The sequence below is a fragment of the Monodelphis domestica genome, chromosome X (assembly GCF_027887165.1).
Source record: "Monodelphis domestica isolate mMonDom1 chromosome X, mMonDom1.pri, whole genome shotgun sequence".
Lineage (NCBI taxonomy): Eukaryota > Metazoa > Chordata > Mammalia > Didelphimorphia > Didelphidae > Monodelphis > Monodelphis domestica.
The window spans coordinates 29,374,936-29,396,464 of NC_077235.1; the positions used below are offsets into that span (position 1 = coordinate 29,374,936).

A 21,529-nucleotide genomic window follows, 5' to 3' on the forward strand; every position below is an offset into this window, starting at 1 on the left:
CAAATTGTCCTCACAATTTGAAAAAAAAATGAAGGTTCCGTTTACTTTTAACGAGGGTCTATACAGCGATTTATCCCTCAAGCTGTAAGTAAGGTCTCCGTTTGGGGTCTTGAAAATAATGTTTCCCCGTGGATTTTTCTCCAAGGAAGGTCTAAGAGAGTGACTATAAAGAATTAGGTTTCAATTTAGCGCCTTGGCCTGGGCTTGCGTTTTTCCTTCCTCCCCTGCTTTTCTCCTTTCCTTCCTTCCCTCCCTCTCTCAGTTCTTCCAACAGCCTTGTATCCACCCCACCCCACCCCACCCCACCCCAATACATATACTTACACCCCCACAAATACACATACAGACACACACATCCCTACCACCCAGACCCCCGGGGAGCCCGGGGGAGGGGGGGGCTCAGCAGTTCCAGGCGGCCGGGGGTGGGGGGGGAGGACGAGCAGGGAGGGGGGAGGAGGGGGGGAAGCCAGAGGCTGAGGCTCAGGATTCTTCGAGTGTGGGAGTGAGACAGAGGGTTGTGAGCTGAGAGGGACTCTAAGGAGCTGCCAGACGCCCCCTTTCATTTCAGGGTGGCTCAAAGCCATAGTGGGCATTTGAATCACATTGAGGGAGGGGGAGTGGAGTGGGGGGTGGCTGCGAATGTGTGCGGGGGCGCCGCGGGGGTGTGTGTGGTGTATGCCCGGCGCGTGCGGGTGCGTGCGTGGGTGGGTGTGTGGGTGTATGTATGTGAAGCTCACAACTCACGTCGCAAGCCGCTGGGGGCCAGCGCAGAAGACTTGAGGGCTGAAGACTCCAGGCCAGGCCGGGCCAGGCGCGGAAGGCTACAAGGCGCTTTCTTCGCACTTGGCCCTGAGCTGCGGGGTGCAGGGGGCGGGCGAGCGGAAGGCGGAGGCGGTTCGGAGGCGATTGCCGTCAGGATGGACTGAACGACGGCGGCCGCACCGACGGATGATGCACTGCCTCCCTGCCAGCTCGCCGGCCGCCTGCCTGGCTGCCGGGAGGGGGCGGGGCGATCCGTGTCCCGCCCCCGCCCCTCAGGCTCCGCCCCCGCCCCGCCCCGTTTCGCACCCGGCAAGCGGGCGGCCTTAACTACATCTCTCTAGGTGGAGGCGGGAGCCAGCCACTTGCGGAGGTTGTCTCGGAGCTGCGAGCAGCCTCCTCCTCTCCTCTCCTCTCTCTTCTCTCTAGCCCTATTGGGTCTCTCTGTCCTTACTTGTTTCACTGCAGCCCCTACTAGTCTGTGTGTCTACCCGTCCGTCCCTCCGTGCATTCGTCCGTCATTCCCTGCCTGGCACGCAGATCGGTATCCCCGGTCAAAGCGCCGTGCGTCTTCTCACTCCCTTGCTGCCGTTGCAGTTGTAGCTTCCTTTTCCACTCGAGGAAAAAGAGTCATCATGGTGAAAATCTCCTTCAATACGCCCTTCGTACAAAAGCCGGGCCCCAAGAAGGACGTCGAGGCCCTAGTGGCCGAGAGGGTAAGGAGGATGGGAAGCCGGTGGGGGGCGCGGGGCGGACCGGGGCTCAAAAGGGGCACTTGTCGAAGGACAAAATGGAGACTTCCTCAGAGCGCCCCCTCCCCCACTCTGTTCTGCTGCCCGCGGGCCCTCAATTGCTCTGTCCCCCCCCCCCAGGGTGGTGGTTGCCAAGCGAGAGAGGGTGGGAAGGTGGGACCAGACAGCTCCAGGGTGGGACCCGAAGCGCCCCCCCCCACTCCCGGGCCTCAGGGATCTTTTGAGCTTTTGACTCTGGGTGGGATAGAACAGATTTCGCCCCCCCCCCTCCCGCAGATATCCAGACCTGTGCCCTAGACAAGTGGATGGGCAGAGAAGGACAGGAGGGACCAGAGGGATTGGAGGGGACTCCAGGAGGGATGGAGGGTTAGAGGGAGCAGGGGACCAGATCAGGATGCTCAGGAGGATGCTAACCTGTCTTTCTGCCCTTGAGAGACCTAAAAATTCCAGCTCCTACTCCCCAGGTCTGGACCCTGGGTGGGAGGGAGGGGGCAATGGTGGTGGTTGGGGGGGGGGCTTGAGGGGCATCCCCTAAATCTTTGACTTAAGAGTTTTTGAGCCTTTTTTTCTTCCATACAGAAAGAACTCCCTCCCAGAGGAGAGACTCTCAGAACAACCAGTAGAAGAGCTGTTAGAGTTAAAGTTTGTCTTTATATAAATTTGGGGTGTTTACTGTTCTGTCTTCCTGTGGGGAACCTTGCATGCTTTCTCTGTGGTATTTCTAAAAGAAAACACTCTTCTTTCTCAAAGAGGAACTTGAGTTTCCCCAGCTGCCCCCACCCCCAACAAATAGCCATCTTCCAATTCCCAATTCAGGTCTAAAAACAGGTCCCTTCTTCAGTTTTCATTCTGAACTATGCCAGGAACCAGAGGACTTTCCAAAAATGCTAAGATATTACTAATCCATTTTGGTTTTCCTGTAAACATTTAAAGGGCACCTAATTTCCAAAATGCATTCAACCCTTTCCCCCTCCTTATTTCTTAGTCAAACTTTATTTTACTTGAGTAGGTGTTCTCTGGGTAATTGTTAGAGTCACAGATCCTTGTGGTCCTTGTAAATTCTAACTTCCATATTCAGCAACATAGGTTAGAAAAATGAACTGCCTTTTGGAAAGGTTAAGGTAATCTGAAATGTTTAGGAGTTCTCTGCAGAATTATCAGCTACAGTCAGGTCAGTGCTCTGTAGATCTTGGTGAAACTAGCCCATTCCAAATCATTTTTAAGGAACATCTTCCTGTAGGGTTGGATGTCTTTTAATTAAATTACAGCTCCAACATTTAACCGTTGCTAAATTTACTATTTAAGCGAAACTTGGCCAGATTTTGGGAGGTCTAATGGGACTCCAAATAGCCACGCAGTAATCCTCTTAAATTTTTCCTAGTCCGTGAAAGCTCTGACTTATAGTTGGATTTGCTGAATATGCAAGTAGTTCTCCTGGTCCTGTAGGAAAATAATGAGAAACAAACAGGAGTAACCCTTTGTACAATGATTGTTTCTATATCAGGTGTACAATAATCTCCCAAGAGATTCTGTCCTGGCCACTTTGGGAGACTGACTTAATAACTGGCAACATACATAGTGATGTATTCAACCTCTGAACAGCTTTACAATACAACTATTATAAAACAGTCCAGAGGTTGTGGCTTGTAAATGGAGTTCAAAGATAAATTAGCGGCCAGTCAGCCCAGATCTCAGCAAGTTAAAATGTAGGCAAAAATAATTGTTCCTAGGTTGCAGAAACCCAGGGAGGAACTGAGAAAACTGGAGAGCTCTACAATATGCTTAGTAATAAAATCTGAATTGTTAGAAGGAGAACTGGAAGTGAAGGTTTTTTTTTCATCAGTTTCTGTAGCAATAAAGGAAAGCTCTCTTGAGAGTTTCAAGTTACCTGACTCACTATATGATCTTAGACAAGTCACTTACCTTCTCTAGCCCTCACTAAAGTTATTTATAAAACTATCCTTTTCTGTTAAAATTATGTGAGGGTGGGAAGCTAGATGATCTCTAAATAGCCTAGGTTTCCTGTGATTCTGAATTGGGATTTATATAACTTAATTTGTATTTTAAATGTAACTGGGTAAGTTAGGCTATTCATCAATCACTCTAAATAGCAGGGTTTGTTAAAGTAAATTTCCTTTAGGTGCGAATATAAAAAATCCCAATTCCTTGGTCTTTTTAGAAAGAAAATCATATTGTTTTATGCTCTGTCAGAGGGTAAACATTTGATGTGTGGCCTTTCTCTCCTCATCCCCTCCACTCCTTTAATCCCTCAGATTTATTTTCATAAAGTTGTCAAGGTAGATAGCTCCCACAGATATTATATTGTCATGGCAAGGACCTAAATGAAAGAAGTCTTTCAGACCCATCTCTTGACTTAATAGCCTGAATGATTTACCCATGGATTGCCAGTAGCCAGCTTTGCTGACTTCATGATTCCATCCTTATGTCATAATCTGTCTGCTCTGACCTATTGTAACATACAGATCGGGCAGTCAGGGCCTCCAGGCCCTCTGCCCTGAGAGGTTGCTAAGAGTTAATCAGTTACTCAGTTGCTATGGACCTTTGAGAGTCCAATTCCTAAGAAAATGATTGATTTCACTAATTTATATAGTCGATTTTACAGTTAGTTTTGTACCTGGCCATCCTAAACAATCAGACTGAAAATCGAGGGCTCTGTCAGACTTGGAAAAACTTTCTTACTCTTGTGCTAAGATAAATTAGCAATCACATGTTCATAGAGAGGTAACTGTTATTGACTGCAAAAACTCTAGAGATGCTAAGAAAGATACAAAGGTAATTTCAAACAAAAAAGGAAAATTCCCTGTGATGGCGTGGGAAGGGAGGGGAAGAGGGAGGATAGAACTTTAAAAGAAAAAACAAGTGGTAGTATGATAACACCTTCTGTTTTCCTTTTTTGAGGATTGGGGATAAGTAAGAATCACTTCCTATGTAAAAATCCCTAAGGAAGAGATCCTTACTGGTTAATATTGGGTAGCTAATCTGTGTTCAATTTTTCAGATCAGTAAAATGTTCTGTAATCATCACATGCTTGCATCAGAGCATTTTTCCTCCCAAAGCCTAATAATTAAGAAACAACTTTGAAAGGAAAATCAACAGATAGACCAAAGGATGAATATTCCTTCATGAGAGTTCAGATGAGTTGATTTTCCATGAAGAGAAATTCACTTCCTTAAACAACAATTATTAAATAGCTACTGCTGTGCTAGACACTGGGGATAGAGCTCCCATTTTGCACACCTCTTCTCTCCCACAAAAAAGGTGAGGCAAGCCTTATCCTTATTAAGGAGCCTATATTTTATTGGGCTGGAAAAAACAGTAAAGAAGCCTAGTAGTTTCTAGACAGTTTGTAGGATCTTGATTTAGGACTAGAAAGAATTTCAAAGGCCACCTAATCCAATTACCTCATTTTACAGATGAGGAACTGAGCTCCAGAGAAGGTAAGTGACCTTCTAGGTGTCACACAGCTAATATCTGGAGTGGGATTTGAATACAGACTTGCCTGTTTGTCGGTTTAGCACTCTATCCACTATACAGTGTTGCCAACTCTGATATTCACTACCCATCTGGGGAACCTCAGGCAAGATGATTACCAGTCTTGTAAAATAGGAGGGTTGGATTAGATGGCCTCTAAGTTTCTTTCCACCTCTAAATCTGTGAACCTATGAGGCCCAAAGTAATCTGGTAGAACAACTAAATGGTCTCTAATGGGTTCAGATTACCAGGCTCAGACGTACTACAACTACTAAAACTGCTGCAAGGACTAGTGGATGTGATTGCTAATATACTTACTCTCAATGATCTTTCAAAGATCTTGAAGAAAGGGAGAAGAACGATAGGCCTGGAGAAGGAAAAAAATGTCCTGAATTTCCAATAAAAGAAGAGGATAGAAGTTTAAAACTAGAGAAATTCAACTTTGATTCTTGACAAAATTATAGATTACGTTAAGGAGATAGTTAATGAACATCTAGAAAAGGAAGTGGTAAACACAAAAGGCCAGCATGGGACTACAAGTCATGCCAGACTAACCCCATTTCCTTTTTTGACATGCTGATTAGAAAAGATCACGGGAACGCTGTGTTTGTTTGGATACATATAAAAATGTAAATGAATACGTAGTTTACTTTGATTTGATTTTCTGTTTCCCTTACCAAACATCTGACACAGTTTTTCATGCTATTTTTGAGAATAGTTATGGAACAGTATCGACTAGATAGATAATAATTATTAGGTGTGTTCAGAACTGGCTGAACATGGAAGGAGAGATTAGACTTGTTTGGCTTAATGCCATAGTGCCGAACTAGTAATGATGGATAAAACCCTGTAGATGGGCAGATTTTGGTTTGACTGAGGAAGAACTTTTAACAATTCAAGTTATTCAGTATTGGTAATGGGCTGCCTTGGGAAGTCATTGGCTCCCTCTTTGTAGACATTTTAAAGAAAAGGCCAGCTAATTCCTTGCTGATGATTCTGTAGAGGGAATTCTGGTATGGATGAGCTGGACCAGGTGGATTTTGAGGTTCTATAAATGTGTAAGAAGTTAAATAACAAAGGATTTCAATAGCCATTAGGTAGGTCTCAAAAGGCAGTAGATGATGAATTGCCAAATGGACTGCCTCCGCAGTAATTGTTCCAGGAATTCAGAGGCAAGAGAAGCCACTTCAGAGTCGGCTAGGCAGAGAAGGAGATGAGGCTTGTATTGCATCTTAAAAAGGAAAGTTAGGATTCATATAGATGGAGAGAAATAGATAAGTATATTGCTATTGGGGGCACAGACATAAGGTGTGTTGTAGGGTCAAGGAGTTTCCCCAATTTGGAAAAGTATCTGAGGCAAGAATGAAAGAGGGGTCTTCAAAACCACTTTAAAAAGCTAGTGAGGTAGGGGAACATAGCATGAAGAGCAAAAAAGAGAATTGGCTCAGGAGTCAGGAATCAAGTCAGGAGACTTGTGTTCCAGTTCTGGCTCTGCCATTCATTAGCTGTGGAATTTGGGACAAGACATTATCTGGGCCTAGAGGGCTAGATTGGATGATCTTTAAGGTCTCTCTTGATGCAAAGAACAATTCTGTGATTCTGTGACCAGTGAGGGGATTTAAGGGACAAGCTTTGGGGAAAAGTTAGAGTGCCCTGGGAAGGAAAGTGCTGAATAACCTTGGAACAAAAGAATGGTTTATGCTTTGCAGAAAGGGCAAAAAGGTGGACATTAGAAACACCGAGGTGGCTTATATTGCACTAGCCTGCTCACTGAGCCCCTTTTATGTGCAAACAAGAATTATAGTTGCAAAGGGCTGCTTAAAAAATAACTTACTCCCTCTGTTTGAAGACCCCCAAATACTTTGCTGATATCATCTTGAAAGGACCTCATTGCTCCTCTGCAAAATGGGTGGTGGCAAGGATTATCTTGGCGATAGTTTCCTAGGCAGCTTCTTGAAAGTTCAGATGTGTCTGAAGGCTTAAATCCTAAGCAGACCTATGATGGTAATGGGTACGATCATATAAAAGAAGGCAGTGATAAGGCCCTTTGGAATTGGAGAAGGCAGAAAGATCTTAAGACTTGAAATTCTCCCAAATTTTCTTGATGGTGTTAAGCTTGGGAATAACTAGAAATAGCTGTAGAAGCAGCTTCGATCGGGGAACGACTAGGGACATCAATAACATCTACTCAATAGAAAAGTTTCTGCTGTCAGCTTTGTTGGCCCCATCTGTCTCTCCTCATAAAACAGTTTACACAGACTTGGGGTAGATTTTATGAAGTGTGCAATATGGCAGCAACACCATTAATGCAATAGACTCTTTCCTCTTCTCCAAAAGACTCTTAAAATGAATGCCTGGGTGCTTTCCTGAATGGATTTGCCCCCTGTCACTTATTTGGAGACTTGTGAAATTCTATGATTTTTTAAAAAATTAACTAGGCAGTTATAACATCGTACATAGTTAAATATGGCAGTTTTCATTTGAATCCAAGGCTCTGTGACCTGACAATAACTTGACACCTACATTTGGCAAATCTTTGTGGAAAGAAGAGGTTTACTTTAAATTATGATATATAATTTATATAGAAATTAGAATTAGAATTAAGTTTAAATCTTGCCCTGCAGCCTTTAAGTCTTAACGAGATCTTTTATGCCTCTGTTTTCATAGGAACTTGAAATCCTGACACATGACAACTCATCCGGAAGATGCTTGCTGACCCTCCTGGGTCTTGCATTCATTTTAACAGGAGTAATTGTTGGTGGAGCTTGCATTTATAAATATTTCATGCCAAGGGTAAAGTCATTTTAGTTTTTTAAAGCATAGCTGGTTAAAGGTTTTGTTTGGTTTTGTTTTATGTTGAAAGACATCTAAAAAGTAAGACTTCTGGACAACTCTAAGAGCATCTTGTGGTTTCTCCATAGAGTTTCATTATAACATAATTATGAAATTTAAGAATAGTATTCCAATTGGCTGCCATAAAATGGATTTGTGCCGAATGTGAAGACAATGCCTCATAAGGCCTAAGAGATTGCAACGACATAGTGAACTTTTATTGGAAGTGTGGAGGAACAATTCTAACTTTTCACTGTTTTAAATTTAAAATGTTGGAGTTTTTTTCCCCTTTCTATTTTTAGCATAGAGTATTCCGTGGAGAAATGTGTTATTTTGAAAACGATGATAATGGTCTGGATGGTGAAACTGAGCCCTATTTCCTCCCTATTTCTGAGGAAGCCGATATTCGAGAGGATGAAAACATAGCCATCATTGACGTTCCTGTTCCCAAATTCTCTGATAGTGATCCTGCTGCTATTGTCCATGATTTTGATAGAGTAAGTTAAATATTCATCATTTATTCCGAGACTAGCTGCCTTTGCTTTGTTCCCTGGTAATCACTGATATCTTTTCACCGAGTTCACATAGTAGTTTGTTTCTCATTGCTCCTAAAATGTTCTTTTGCAGCAGACTGGGAGCTCAGGACCAAAATCTACAGAAATAAATTGTAGCTTGACTTTGCCTAGCTATTTTAGCCTAAGTCCTTCCAGGAAAACAAGACATTTTCCAATAGCCACTAGACAGCTTTTTGTAATCTCTCATGTGCCACACTAATGACCAAGCTAGATCTCCTAACAAATGAAGGGATTCCGGATTTGAAGTTTTTATTTTTACAACTAGAAAGCCAGGTGAGAATTTTGCCAGAAACCAAGGAGGGAGCCATACACATCCCACTGGTTTTAGTTCACTTTCAAGATCTCTGCACTAGCTGCAGAAAGATTCACAACAGTGTAAGGGAAAGGTGATTTTCAGATTTGGTGTTCATTTAGGTTTTAACCACTACCTCAAGGAAGGATAGGATTTACCTTGGCGGACAGGACATCATAGGCAGAGAAAATTCTGTGAGCAAAAATCACAGTAAAAAATGAGTTTTGTGAGTCAGGTGTACACCCAGCATATCAATAAGCCCAGGTTAAACAAGAGACTCTGGATCTGAGAGTGAGAAACAAGGTAGGATGGGGCAGTTGATGGAGCACCTTGAATCACAGACAAGTTTTAACTTGAACCACTGTAGGCCTTTAAGCAAGGGAATGGCATGAAAAGGACATAGGGAGATTCAGCTGACAAGGAGATACTAGAGGACTTGGAGGGAGGGGATTCTGGAAATAATAAGGCCAGTTAGGAAGCCGACTTTGTTGTTGGAAAGAAACCTAACTCATTGGTGTGGGTGCTTCTCCACTGACCCAGATGGCAACTCCTTCATTCCTTACACACGGCAAAGGTCTCGTGGTTGCTGTGACCCAAACCAATATTCATCACTTGGTAGCTGACCTTCTCTTAGTAATGGTCCTCTTAGAACCTAGTGATTTTCAGTTGATTCTCAGGGAACATTGTAGGGTCTCTTCTTGAAGCCTTTCCTTCTTGATAGAAGCTGCTAGACCCTGCATTTTGCTAGCATCCCCTTTAAGAAGCCAGGGTCACCTTGGTGCCCCAGTGAGCCATCAGACTAGTACTTTGGTGGAGTAGTCAGGAAGGATTACTGCACGTGGGAGGGAGGTGGAGATGAAGATTCCAGAATGGGTTTTTTTAAATACCAGAGAAAAGGTTTGAAGGAAGACTCAGTAGGAATTCATGACAATTCGAAGGGTTGGAGGCAGCCGGGAGGGGATGTTAAAGAAAAGGAAGGAGTCAAAGATGCTTCCAGGCTTTGACACTGGAAGAATGTCACCCCAGTGACCTGAAATTGTCCCTGCCTCTTTTTTCTCCCCCTAACATTGCCTAAGTCACTCTGAGGAGGAAACACTGAGCTTGTCCATTAAAAACGATGTCCTCACGGTTTCACCAAGAATTTGAATGTTTTACCTTGACCCACAGATTAGTTAACTTAGGCTGTAGCTGTTTAGTTATAATGACAGAAATTTCATTGTCAGCACTCTGATGCATCATTATATTGATCATGACTAACTTTTTCAATAGCTTCTGACTGCTTACCTAGACCTGCAGCTCGGCAACTGCTATGTAATCCCTCTCAATACTTCCATTGTTATGCCTCCAAGAAATCTTATGGACCTCTTTGCCAAACTCTCGGTATGTACTTTTGGGATAGAAGTTTTGGTGTAAGTATAGTTTCAAATTGATTTGTCACCATTTTTATTTGGAAACATGCTAAGAGATCCTGAGAAAATAGACTAGATCAGAGACATGATTTCTAACTTGGTCTCTTGAGATCATTTTTTAACTTCTCGCAAAAATAGTGGTTTCCGTTAGAATCTCATTGAGCTACATGAGTGAGATGAAATTCCAAGTGACGTGAAGTAGGCTCTTCTTATTATAGATATTCTGAGCTGGAAAGGACCTTCTTAGAAATCATCTAGTCCAACTCTCTAATCTTCTGTATGAAGGGAAGCGAGAACCCCAGAGAGCATAAACTGACTTGCCCAAGATTACATAGGTAATGGCAGAGCAGGCGGGCTAAGAATCGAGCTTTGTTAGCTGCCCAGGTCACTGTTAGTTCTGCTTGCTGCTTCCCCAGCAAGCTAAAACTCCCCAAACTTTGACCTTTGTCATTGTCACAGCCACTACCGACCCCCCCTCAATTTTTTCTTATGCTCAACATTAGTCTTTCTCAAGTTGTTGATTCATTCCACTGAACGTTCATATTATCAGGCATATATAATGGATCACTTGTGCTCCCTGGGGCATATTTTGGAAATATTATTCTCTGTGTAAATACCACCTGTGGCGCTTTCCCAGCAGTGGTCAGTCACTGTACTTTAGTAGAAATGTTAAAATGACACGCAAAAGAGACTCAGATTTTCTGTAAGTTTTTGGATTACAGAACATGCAGCACCAACTCATTCTTATGAAATCGATGATGATGTGAATTCTTTCTACCATATGGAGATGCAAAGGCATGGTAGAAAGACCACTGCAGTAGACAGACATCAGAAAACCTGGTTTCTGAGGCCCCTCCTCTGCCACTCAGTAGCTTTGTGGTCTTGGGCAGTCAGAATCTCTCTGAGCTTCAATTTCCTCAGCTATAAAAGCAGGCTAATACTACTTGCACCATCTACCCCATAGGGTTGTTATGGGGATCAAATGACACAATGTATGGGAAGCATTTGGTTATTAGCTTTTCTTTCTAGAATGGCTTCATAACTGAAGATTGAACTTCAGTTAATTCATGAATTGGGTTTTCATTTAGCCTATTGCCAAAGCCAACTGTTTAAGGCCTGCTGCCTTGGTTTTATTCCATTGGGAATAAAAACATGCTTGAATTTCACAAGTTTTCTTACCAGGGAGCCAGCCTCTGTACTTTTCTCTTATGCTAACAGTGCTTATTTAGACGGAGGGGCTTAAAAGATGTTTGGCAATAGAAATGAACAGTTCATGAATTGGCTATATGATTATTGTTCTTGTATTGTGGCCATGAGCTACATAGAGATTGGGCCTCACCTGCAAACATTGCTTCATTTGGTGATAGGGAACAAATCAGATGAGGCAGCAATAACTCTCGACAGAAACAACGAACCACACCTTTAGTCTTGAGTAGCCCAACTTACTTGGCCTATAAGTAGCACAACTGAAGTGTGCTAATGGCATCTGGGGCTTTCGCAAAGTCTAATCGGTAGAAGTGTCTTTGTGTTCCCAATATTTTTCCTGTATCTGGTATGCTATACATTTCACTTTAATTGTGTCGTGTTTTCGGCTGTACATTACCATTCCAAGAATGCTCATGTTTGGTAGCCAATCCAAAAAAGATTCTGGCCAGATCGTTCTAGTCACAGCTCCGCCCCAAATTATTGTTGGGGTGAGTTTGCTTGCCTTAATGATAATGGCATCTCTGAAATCTTTATGATATTTCTTCGGGCCGTCATATATCAGTGTAGTGTTTCCCCTGCTGCTTAAAGACCTCAGCAGGTTTGGCATTCATTCCAGAGCCTTTACTAGTCATGTCTTTGACTGCAACGGGCAAGCCATAGACTTTGCCCCTTTCAGTAGCAGGTGGTATTACTATCTTCCCCAGATTGTCTTTTTGGTGTGGATGAGGGTCTGGCCTAATCAGCCATAAGAAATGACAGAACATGGGGCCTCGCATCTGACTCATGGGCTCTTTTTCAATTGGTTCTGTTTCTTTTAGGTCTTTCGTTTCCTTAGATTAAGAACTGTATCTGAAATCAGTGGCTTTACTAATCCCAGGAATGAATAAATAATGATGACGGTGCCTTCAAAGTGTGTATATATATATATATATATATATATATATATATATATACACACACATAACTAGGTACCAGCTAACTGACAAAAAGAGTTAAAAAAACATTTGCAAAGACCATCATGTCTTTTGAAAGACTGACAGGACATTGAAAGCAATTACAGATAGGCAAGCCAGGTCTGGAGACGGGAGAGGTCCTGGATTCAAATCTGGACTCAGACACTTCCTAGCCATGTGATCCTGGACAAGGCACTTAACCCTGGTTTCCTAGCCCTTATTTCTCCTCTGCCTTGGAACTGATTCTTAGCATGGATTCTAAAACAGAAAGTATGAGTCTCCAAAAAACATCAAAGGGAAGATTCTTAGAGACCAGACTTCATACAGGTCACGGACCTGAAACAAAAGTAAAAAAATATCGATGGCTATAATAGCAAGAGCCACAAATTGGTTTCTGGGTGTAGGCGGTGATAAAAGAGGACCAGTGTGTGCAGGCACCAAGCTTGGTAGATTTTCCTTTGTAGATAAGTAGCAGTCATTATAGGAAGAAGAATGTGCTTTTTAATGGACACAGATTAAAATCTCTCTTACTTGATGAGCCTAGGAAATACTTCAGAATAGTGATCAAACAGCAGAACTGGGAGGGATCTTAGAGAGCCAGAAGTCTAAGGCTCTCATTTTAGAGGGAAACTAAGGCACATGAGGCAACAGAGACGTTCCAGCGTGGGTTGGGGCTAGAACTAAAATGACCACAGCTCCCAACTCCCAGGCCTGTATTCTTTCCATTGTATCAGCATGTCACAGAGGGAAACCGAAGTCTCTGTCTCCAAAGCTAAAATCCTCGATTTTGCTATTACAGGAAACATACTGTCTCTGTTCTACAGAAGGCAGTAACTCACTGTTTGGATTGGCTGTAGACACACAGACCCATGCAGATAGTACATAGTTTTCCACAATTATCCTTAAGCTTGACCTACTAGCCTCAGATTTTTTTTTCTTTTTACTTCAAGGGACTAGGGCTGTGGTCTGGACCTCTTCCCATCCCCTCCCTGTTCAACCCTCCCTGTCTGCAGACTCCAGAGAATGTCTACATGCTCTCCTTCTTGTTCCCTGCCCCTAAATACTCGTGCCCTTTGCTAGAGTCTATTTAAAGGGGAAGAGTTAAAGATCTGAGTGAAAGGCCTGACAATAATGAAACGCAAACAAATGCAAAGCCGTGTGTTCACTCTTTGACTCCTCCCAATATTTGGGGACAGCTTGGAAATTCTGGGGCCCAGGTTTAACCATGCCTGTCCTGTGATCTGGAGGGCTGTATGCTTTAATGTATGAATCCACAGCCATACTCCCACGTCTACCAAATGCCACAAACTTGAGAAGGAAGAAGACAGCAAGGCAGAAACTAAATACCTGAAGCCAAAATTTGTTGGGGTATTAGAAGAAATGGAGTCAGTTAGCCCATAAAGGCCTTTTTGGTTGAGAAAGAAGATAAAGGTGATGGGAGGCTTCCCCTAGAGGATGGAAGCCAGACTTGGACTGCTTTGGTCCCTTCTGGCCCCAAGAGACTACTAACTCGCCAAATTACGAACGTGGCATCTATCAACCTTTGGCCAACCCAGCCCTCTTGTAAAGGACCTGGTGGCCAGTACTTTGGGCAACAGATATTACTGAAGTATATGTAGATTGAATGTACAGCTCCCCTCTGACTGCTGGAACCTTGGACAGACCTACCATTCAGTAGGCCTGAATTGAGCCCACTTTCGGAATATTATGCCAGTCAATGAACCATGCTTTCATGAGACTTCAAAAAAGCAATGCCAGCAACTTCAGGTGGGAAAAGCAGTAAGTAGAACTAGTAATCTAGAAACATATAGCTCTACTCCAAAGGCAAGCGTGCCCAAACTGAAAGCCGAATAAAACCCCATGATTTTGGATACCCTCCACTCATTTAGAATCTGCTCCTTTCCCCTAGTCTTAAGTTTACCTTTGTACTCTCCAAAGACTTTGCTAAACAAATAAGTGTTCTGTCAGGGAACAAGGCTCGTCTACTTATGAGAACAAAACTACTTTTAAGAAATGATTTTAATTGTCTACTAGTGAAAGATTCAAAGCAGCACTTTGTGGTTGCAACCCCCCCCCCCAAAAAAAAAAAACCTTAGGACCAAAATCGGTGTTCATCTTTTCCGAAATGCCCAACCAAACTCTTATGTAAAGTGGAATGGAATATAAGGAATTCAGAGAAACCTGGGAAGACTTGTGTATGAACTGATGCAGAATCAAGAGAGTGATGGCCAAAATGGGGCAATAATGTAAATGGCAAGACTAGAAGGTGGCTGTATTTGGATTGACTACAGTGACCCATCTTCACCCCGGAGGACTTTTTGGGTAGAAAGGTGGTGAGCTATGGGTGTCTGATTTCATGTACATTAGCAGGCTCAGTGACTGTGTCTGTTGGCTTTGCTTGATGTGTCTTTGTTACGTGGGGTGGCGGTGGGATGGTGGCAGTGCAGAGAGGGAGATAGGCAGTATATCCAGAAATGACTATGGTGTAAAAATGGAAGGCATCCAAAAACAATAGGTTGTGTTCCTGACATTTTGTTTATACGTCTGTTTGGAACCCTCAACACGTTTCTCCATAGAAACAGTGTTATAAATGGCAGCTAGCTTCCCAGGTCAACTCACAATAGCTTCTTTCATCCACAGTGGACCTGAATTATCTAGTCCTGAAACCACCATTTTATAACCTTGTTTTCTGGAGGGAAATACATTCTGAGTTAAAACTATGGATGGCAGGGATATATCTCCCATCTCCTTTACCCTTCACGTTCCCCTCTGTCAAAGTACAACTTCAGTAACCGTTCTCTTCTCTCGTTCCTTATGTACCATGGACCTCCGGTAGCATTTGCACTGCCAGCCGGACAAGATGCAAGCTCCTTGAGCTTGTCCTAGTCTGTCCCAAGGGACACATTCTTTCTCTCCCCCAGTCAGAGCAGCTAATGCGGTGATAACCCTTGCCAAACTGACTGACCTGGGTCTAGCACTACCTGCTGTCTCAAGTCAAACAGTTCCTCTCCCCAAACAGAATATGTAGCCACAAAAGACAAGATATCCTCAAGTGGTAAGAAGTGGAAACAGGATCGTCCCATTGTTCAGCCACCGGGCTTGGCTACATGTACGCTGTGTTCATGTCAGGGACTGCGTGTGCTGGCTATGTGGAATCCCCAAAGAGTGGTGATACTGTGTAAGCCAAGGAGCTGTGTCATCTGAGGCCCTTTTCAGAATGTGTTTGCATTTTGAAGGGCACGATATGATTCATGTTTTAGAGGAGAGCCAACGTTTTATTAAAGGGGTCCTGGTGTATTTAAATAAATGTACGTGATAATGTTTATTCTATATTAACCGTATAAGCGCATTTCCATTATGGGGAGAGTATAAATGAGGATGCCTTCAGGAATTTATCATTCTGAGGTTGTTTGTTTGTTTGTTTTCCTCTCTTAGACTGGATCTTACCTGCCCCAGACTTATCTAGTGCGCGAGGAATTGGTGGCTGCTGAAGAAATCGAGGATGTTTCTGATCTGGGCATTTTTATCTATCAGATCTGTGGAGGGAAGAAAACTTTTAGACTGCGCCGCCGAGAGTCAATAGCCGGTAGGTATTTCTTTTTGTGCCATAGCTCTTTTTGCTGCCATTCACATTCTGCCCATTTAACCAGTTTCTTCCTCTATTCACATTTGGGCTCGGCATGTCATAGCAATTTTCCTAAGGTTCAGGAAGAAGTTACAGTGACTCAATTGAAGCTAGCCCCCATGGTAAGTCTACTTAAGGGCTCAGAAAGTGAAAGCATTGCTACCACATCAATAGCAGCTCTTCCCCTCCCTCCAGATCATTGGCTTTCCTATTTATGGGAAATACTTTTTTGAGTGTGGTTTGGGCTTTTTCAGTTTGTTTTATTTTTAAATAGTTCCACTGCAGTGCAGTTTCATGGACCATTCAGTTGGCATGAAAAAAATAAGGCCTCAGTTTCCAAGGGTGGCAAAGATTACAGAGAATTCTGTGGGAATATGTGATGGGTGGGTGGTCATAGAGCAATCACTAGCAACTTAGAATCTAGGAACTCCTGTGTCCAGGAAAATAGAGGGGGAAAGGAGAAGGAGAAACTGTTGTTAGAGACTGCTACATTCATGATACTTGTGGTATATGTGCCAGAATTTTACCAAAAGCATTTAACAGTTTAATTAGTACTTTTTGCACTTGCATCCAGTTTTAACTAAAAAAGGGACTTTAGGGAATTCCGAAGTATAGTGAAAATGTTGCCATACTATGTCATTGTTTAGTGAAATCCTACTTTAACAATTCATTCTCCTACCACTACTCCCCTTGCCCTGTCCTGATCCACGCCCAGAAAAAGAAAAGCCAAATTTAAGAAGAGTTTCTTAAGTATCCTAGAATAACTACATTCTTGGACACAACCCTAAACACAATCTATTTTTTGGTCATTTGATCAATGATTTTTACCTGTTGAAGAAACTTTTGTTTGGAATTCAGGCCTGAGTTATATGTTCTCTACCCCTTCCCCTTCTCCATCTGTTGAATTCATGCTCAAGTTTCAAATCCCAGGGCCAAGCCCCTTTTATTAACCTCCCTAACCCAAAATAATCTTTCTTTGTCTTCTGCAGCACCTTTTGGCATGTCTCTATCACTTAGTGACTTGTATCGTTTCATGCCTCATTTCTAGCAATTCCCTCCTTGGGTGCAAAACCTTTGTCCTCTATGGTGTCACCTCTCTCAGGACCTAACAAGATTCCTCACCTGTAGCATTACAGAATCTGAGCTGTGAGGGCAGAGGCCATCTCATCTAACCTGTATCTGAACAGGACTTGCCTCTATGGCATCCCTGAGACAAATGGTCAATTCAGTCGGCCTGAAGAACTCAGCTTAGAAATGAAATCCACTACCTCCCAAGGCAGCCCATTCGACTTCTGGATGGTTTTGATTATTCAGAACAGTGGTTCTCAACCTTTCTAATGCCATGACCCCACAATACAGTTCCTCATGTTGCAGTGACCCCAAACCAAAAAATTATTTTGGTGGCTACTTCAAAACTGTAATTTTGCTACAGTTTTGATTCGGAATGTAAATATCTGATATGCATTATGTATTCTCATTGCTACAAATTGAGAGGTTGAGAACCGCTGATAAAGAAGGCTTTTTCCTATATTGAGTTTAATGCTTTCCCTCTGCAACAACCAGTTCTATTTTCTGGGGTCAAGCAGAACAAGTCTAATCCCGTTTCCACTAATGGGAAGTCACCATCGTGTCGTCTGGCTCTCCCTTCCCCTGCCTCTTCTAGGTGGCTTTTTGGATGACTACCGTGGTGACTCTGTTGACATAAATGTTAGGTTTATAGTTGACTAAAACACTTAAGAATTTCACATGGCTAGCCACATCTTATTTTACTTGTTGGGTTGATTTTTTCTTAACCCGAGCACGAGTTTTATCTTTTTCTTCCCAATAGAGTTGGCACTACCCCTCTACACTCCCTATATCCTGACTGTTATCTAACATTAGCTAGGGTCAGCTTTTTTCCATCTTCTACTTTTATAAGTGTACCATCAAACAAGTAATAATTGACTAACAATGTTAAAACACATGGAGCCAAAGACATCGCCTTGCTAGAGACTTTTCCCTCCCAGGCGACAGCAACCCATTACTGACTTTACTGGCTTTGATTCCAAATCCCCTATCTGTCCCCCCACATAGCCTACATCTCTCCCTGCCCACAAGGAAAGGATGTTGCTAAATCTAGGCATACTGTTATCTCTCAGTTCTTTAAATCTGCCTGTTCTTGATAAAATTATTATAACTCTTAGTGATCACTGCACACTTTTAATAATGCTTCTAAATCATCCTTTTAATCAAATTCTCCTGACCTGTGCCATCAAGCTCACTAGCTTAGAGGGGGAAGGTTCTATCCTTATCCTTTTTTGGAAAATGGAGGCTTTGTCCCTTCTGTCCTGAAGCCCAAAATAAGTCCTCATATCATAGAGCCGACTGAGTGACTTTTGTCATCCAGTGGGCAATAGCCTTCCTCAGAGGAAGGGGGGTGTTAGTAAAAATGGGTGAAATAGACCTAATTTAATTTTTACATCTATTCATGCAGCCCATATTGATTGAAAATGCCTTGGTTTCTAGTTTGAGCTTTAACCAACATTTATCCTTTTGCCCTTCTCTATACGTGATGCCAATCTTTACTGGGCAGTATTGAAGTAGAACAATGTGAAATGATGTTAATCAGTTTCAGTTTAGTTCTGGTCCTTAAGCGTGCTGAAAAATGCCATCAAAGGTACCCACTAGAAGAGTTTTCAGCCCTTACTAGCTTGGATTTTGGAGAAGGACCGCCATAATACATCTTGAAGAATGAATTAAATGAGTTCACGGTCCCAGATTGCAGTTGGTTTTTATGTCCATGAGATTTGGTTTGAATATTTACAATCAGAATGTTTAGAGCTGGAAGGACCTCCGAGATCTGAGGGAAGGTCATGTGGTGTATTGGAAAGAACACGAGTCAGGAGAATTGGGTGCTATTCCTGGCTGTGTTTCGTGACTTTGGACAAGTTACTTCGTATTGTTTTTAAAATGAGTGGGTTGGACTAAGGTCCCTTTCAGCTCAAAGTTTCTGTGATTCAACACAGATAAAGTGGGAAATACTTACATCTTGCTTCCAGCTATCGCAAATCATTTAATGATTGCTACTCTGGAATGGTATTGAATTACTCAAGTGAATTCTTTTTTCTAGAGAAAATCCTTTGAATGTATATTTTCCTAATTAAATGTTCAACTTTGTTTATTTTCACACAGGCTTGCAGAAGCGTTCTGTTGAACAATGCCTCAAGATTAGACACTTTCCCAACGAATTTATTCTTGAGACCAAAATCTGTCAGCAGTGAAGATGTCCAAGTACAAGAAGTCACATGTTCCTGAAGTGGGGGCTTTTCAATTTACATTTTACTACAATGTGACTTCTAATTAAATCATGCTGTCATAATCAGAAGCCTTATTTGTTATGCTTTCTTTGTGTGTCTTGCTTATATTTTTTAAAGATTCCCCACTGCAAGTTCTTACTATACTTAGAATAATTAGCATCTGTAGTTGTTTGAATGAATGTAGAAAATAAGCAAACTTTGAACTTAATCAATGACTAATATAGGCTTTAGCTTTTTCTAATAACCACATAAATAAATGTTAGCTAGCATCTTGGTAAGCATAAACTCATCTTTTTCTTAAGAAAGGAAATCCAAACCAGAATAAAGTTATGTTATTTGGTTTGCCCACGCTACGTAATTCTCAGAGTACCTCCTCTGACTTTTCATTTAAAAACCCGTTAAATACAGATAAGATTTTGTCAGGCATTTAAAGCTACCTACGGTTGCACACCTTTATTTTGGGGTTTCCATTTTGGGCGATTTACTGTACTTTGCAATTGTCTGTATTTGGTAACTTCCCTGAATTCTCCAAAAGTGAAATCTTTTTTTTTTATCTGTCAAGTGTTCTTCAGCTCACCGGTTATGTTCACTTACAGATACTTTGAAGAAGTTTTTATCCAGGCTATTTGCTTACAAAATTGTAATACCAACTTGTTGATGGCTATTCAATTCCAAGAAGGCCCATTTTATGAACATGATTGTATTCATAAAGTTCTAACTCCTCTGGCCTATATGTAAACTGTCTAGAACAGCAGAATTTCTCACGAGCAAGTTATTTTCACTGAAGTCTGTTTTTAATAAACTGATTCTTCTTCACTGAGATCTGTAGCGTAAATCCAGCAAAGAATTGTATGTGTGCTACACACTGTAAAAGCATTTATCTGGGTACATAAATTTGATACCCTTACAATAAATGTTTCTCCAAAATAAGTGTTACTTTTATTTCATCACAAATGTGTTTGGGGTACAAGAAACAATTCGGTATTTCGTATCTAGTCAAGATGGGAATTCTGACATTTGTACTTTTATGTAAACCTTTTCATCTCCAGTAGAATATTGTTTCCCAAACCTTTTGCCTCCTCCAACTTACTCCTGCCCCACCCCACAAGTTTTCAAGTTCCAGACTCCCCCTGACTCTTCATTTGTTCTCCTTCTAGAAATAGTCCCTGGTCTGTGTGTTCTCTATCTTTAGTGTGTCTCTAGGCGTCAAGTCCCTCAACCTTTCTTTCCACATAAGGAGAATAAATGTCTATGTAGCTACAGTAGGTCAATAAGACTAACTTTACCAGTTGAACCCTAGCCAAGGCAGCTGCTCTTCTAGGATCCTCATGTAGGGTGAGCCATGCTGGTCATTCGCCATAGGATATAAGACTTTCCCTCCCAAACTGGCCCCAAACCAAGCTGGCTAATACTGTAATCTATTTCTGCTGTGCTTAGGATCGAGTTGCCTTTTTACTGTTCTGACCCCATGTTCCTATTCTGATGGAGGTGTCTTCCTTCTGCTCATTTATATTTTCTTTGTATAACTGTTTTGAGAAGAAGAATCCTTATAAACATATTCTCATCACTTAGATTTGAAGCACAAATCAAATGGTTTCCATTCACCTTAGAATGGTACTGCCCCAGCCTCTTAAATCAGAGATTTGAAACTCTTCGATCTGATGGTTAAATGAAGAGAGGATATGTGGTTCTCGAAAACTAAACTGCCAAAACCAGCTTCACCTTTTCTCTGGATAGAGCCCATCATGACCTTCAAAAACCAGTAGTCTCATCCATCATACACCTAATATATATATTAGTATGACTCTTACTCCCCACATTTTATAGCCAAGATAGCCAAGATAACTACTTGACATCGGTGGTTCTGTTATGTTTCTATTGCATTTCTTCCCGGTGGCTTAGAAGTGGCTTAAAATCAAGCCTAACCCTAGCCTCAAAACTGCTTCATCAACAGCACAATGAACATTTATCAAGAATCCTTGGGGTCTGTGACTCCTCGCTTGGAGGTTCTAAAGATTGAGATACAGGAACTCTAGCTATAGGTGCTTACGACCTGAGCTGGTCTAAACTTGTCAACACTAGGTCACAGCCATCTCACCCCGGAAAGTCAAATTTACTGTTTCCAGCTTTTGTGTTAAACAATAATAGAAATGGGGTATACATTCATGAATAGAATTGAATGTTCGCCTTTACTACAAGATAGAAAGGCATGTGAATAATTAGAAAATGGCTTATATGCTTATATATGTGCTTATAACAATCCCCTCATTTCTCCTTGTGGAAATGTTTTAGTAGAATAAAATGTTGGAGAGGAGGACCCACTTGGTTAAAATTTACA

General features: G+C 42.1%; 1 protein-coding gene across 4 annotated transcripts; it reads left to right on the forward strand.

Moving 5' to 3' along the window:
- The first annotated feature begins 492 nt into the window (after window positions 1–492).
- ITM2A (integral membrane protein 2A) lies at window positions 493–20,118 on the forward strand. 4 transcript variants are annotated; one of them, XM_001363464.4, is made up of 7 exons: window positions 493–1,475; window positions 2,091–2,153; window positions 7,671–7,796; window positions 8,138–8,332; window positions 9,972–10,082; window positions 15,706–15,856; window positions 19,067–20,118. In XM_001363464.4, the coding sequence occupies exons 1-7, from the start codon at window positions 1,395–1,397 to the stop codon at window positions 19,153–19,155; spliced, it is 816 nt and encodes a 271-aa protein (XP_001363501.2). In that variant the 5' UTR covers window positions 493–1,394; the 3' UTR covers window positions 19,156–20,118. The 4 variants fall into 4 exon arrangements, with proteins under 4 accessions (XP_001363501.2, XP_007507547.1, XP_007507548.1 ...); XM_007507485.3 differs by having other exon boundaries at window positions 696–1,475; window positions 2,091–2,147; XM_007507486.3 differs by lacking the exon at window positions 9,972–10,082 and having other exon boundaries at window positions 708–1,475.
- The last annotated feature ends 1,411 nt before the right edge of the window (window positions 20,119–21,529 follow it).

Excerpts from the sequence above, each read along its gene's own strand:
- ITM2A (XM_001363464.4), top strand. The coding sequence starts at position 1,395 with ATGGTGAAAATCTCCTTCAATACGCCCTTCGTACAAAAGCCGGGCCCC. Across the intron at positions 7,797-8,137 it reads ATAAATATTTCATGCCAAGG|CATAGAGTATTCCGTGGAGA; the intron begins GTAAAGTCATTT and ends TTCTATTTTTAG. Across the intron at positions 15,857-19,066 it reads CCGCCGAGAGTCAATAGCCG|GCTTGCAGAAGCGTTCTGTT; the intron begins GTAGGTATTTCT and ends ATTTTCACACAG.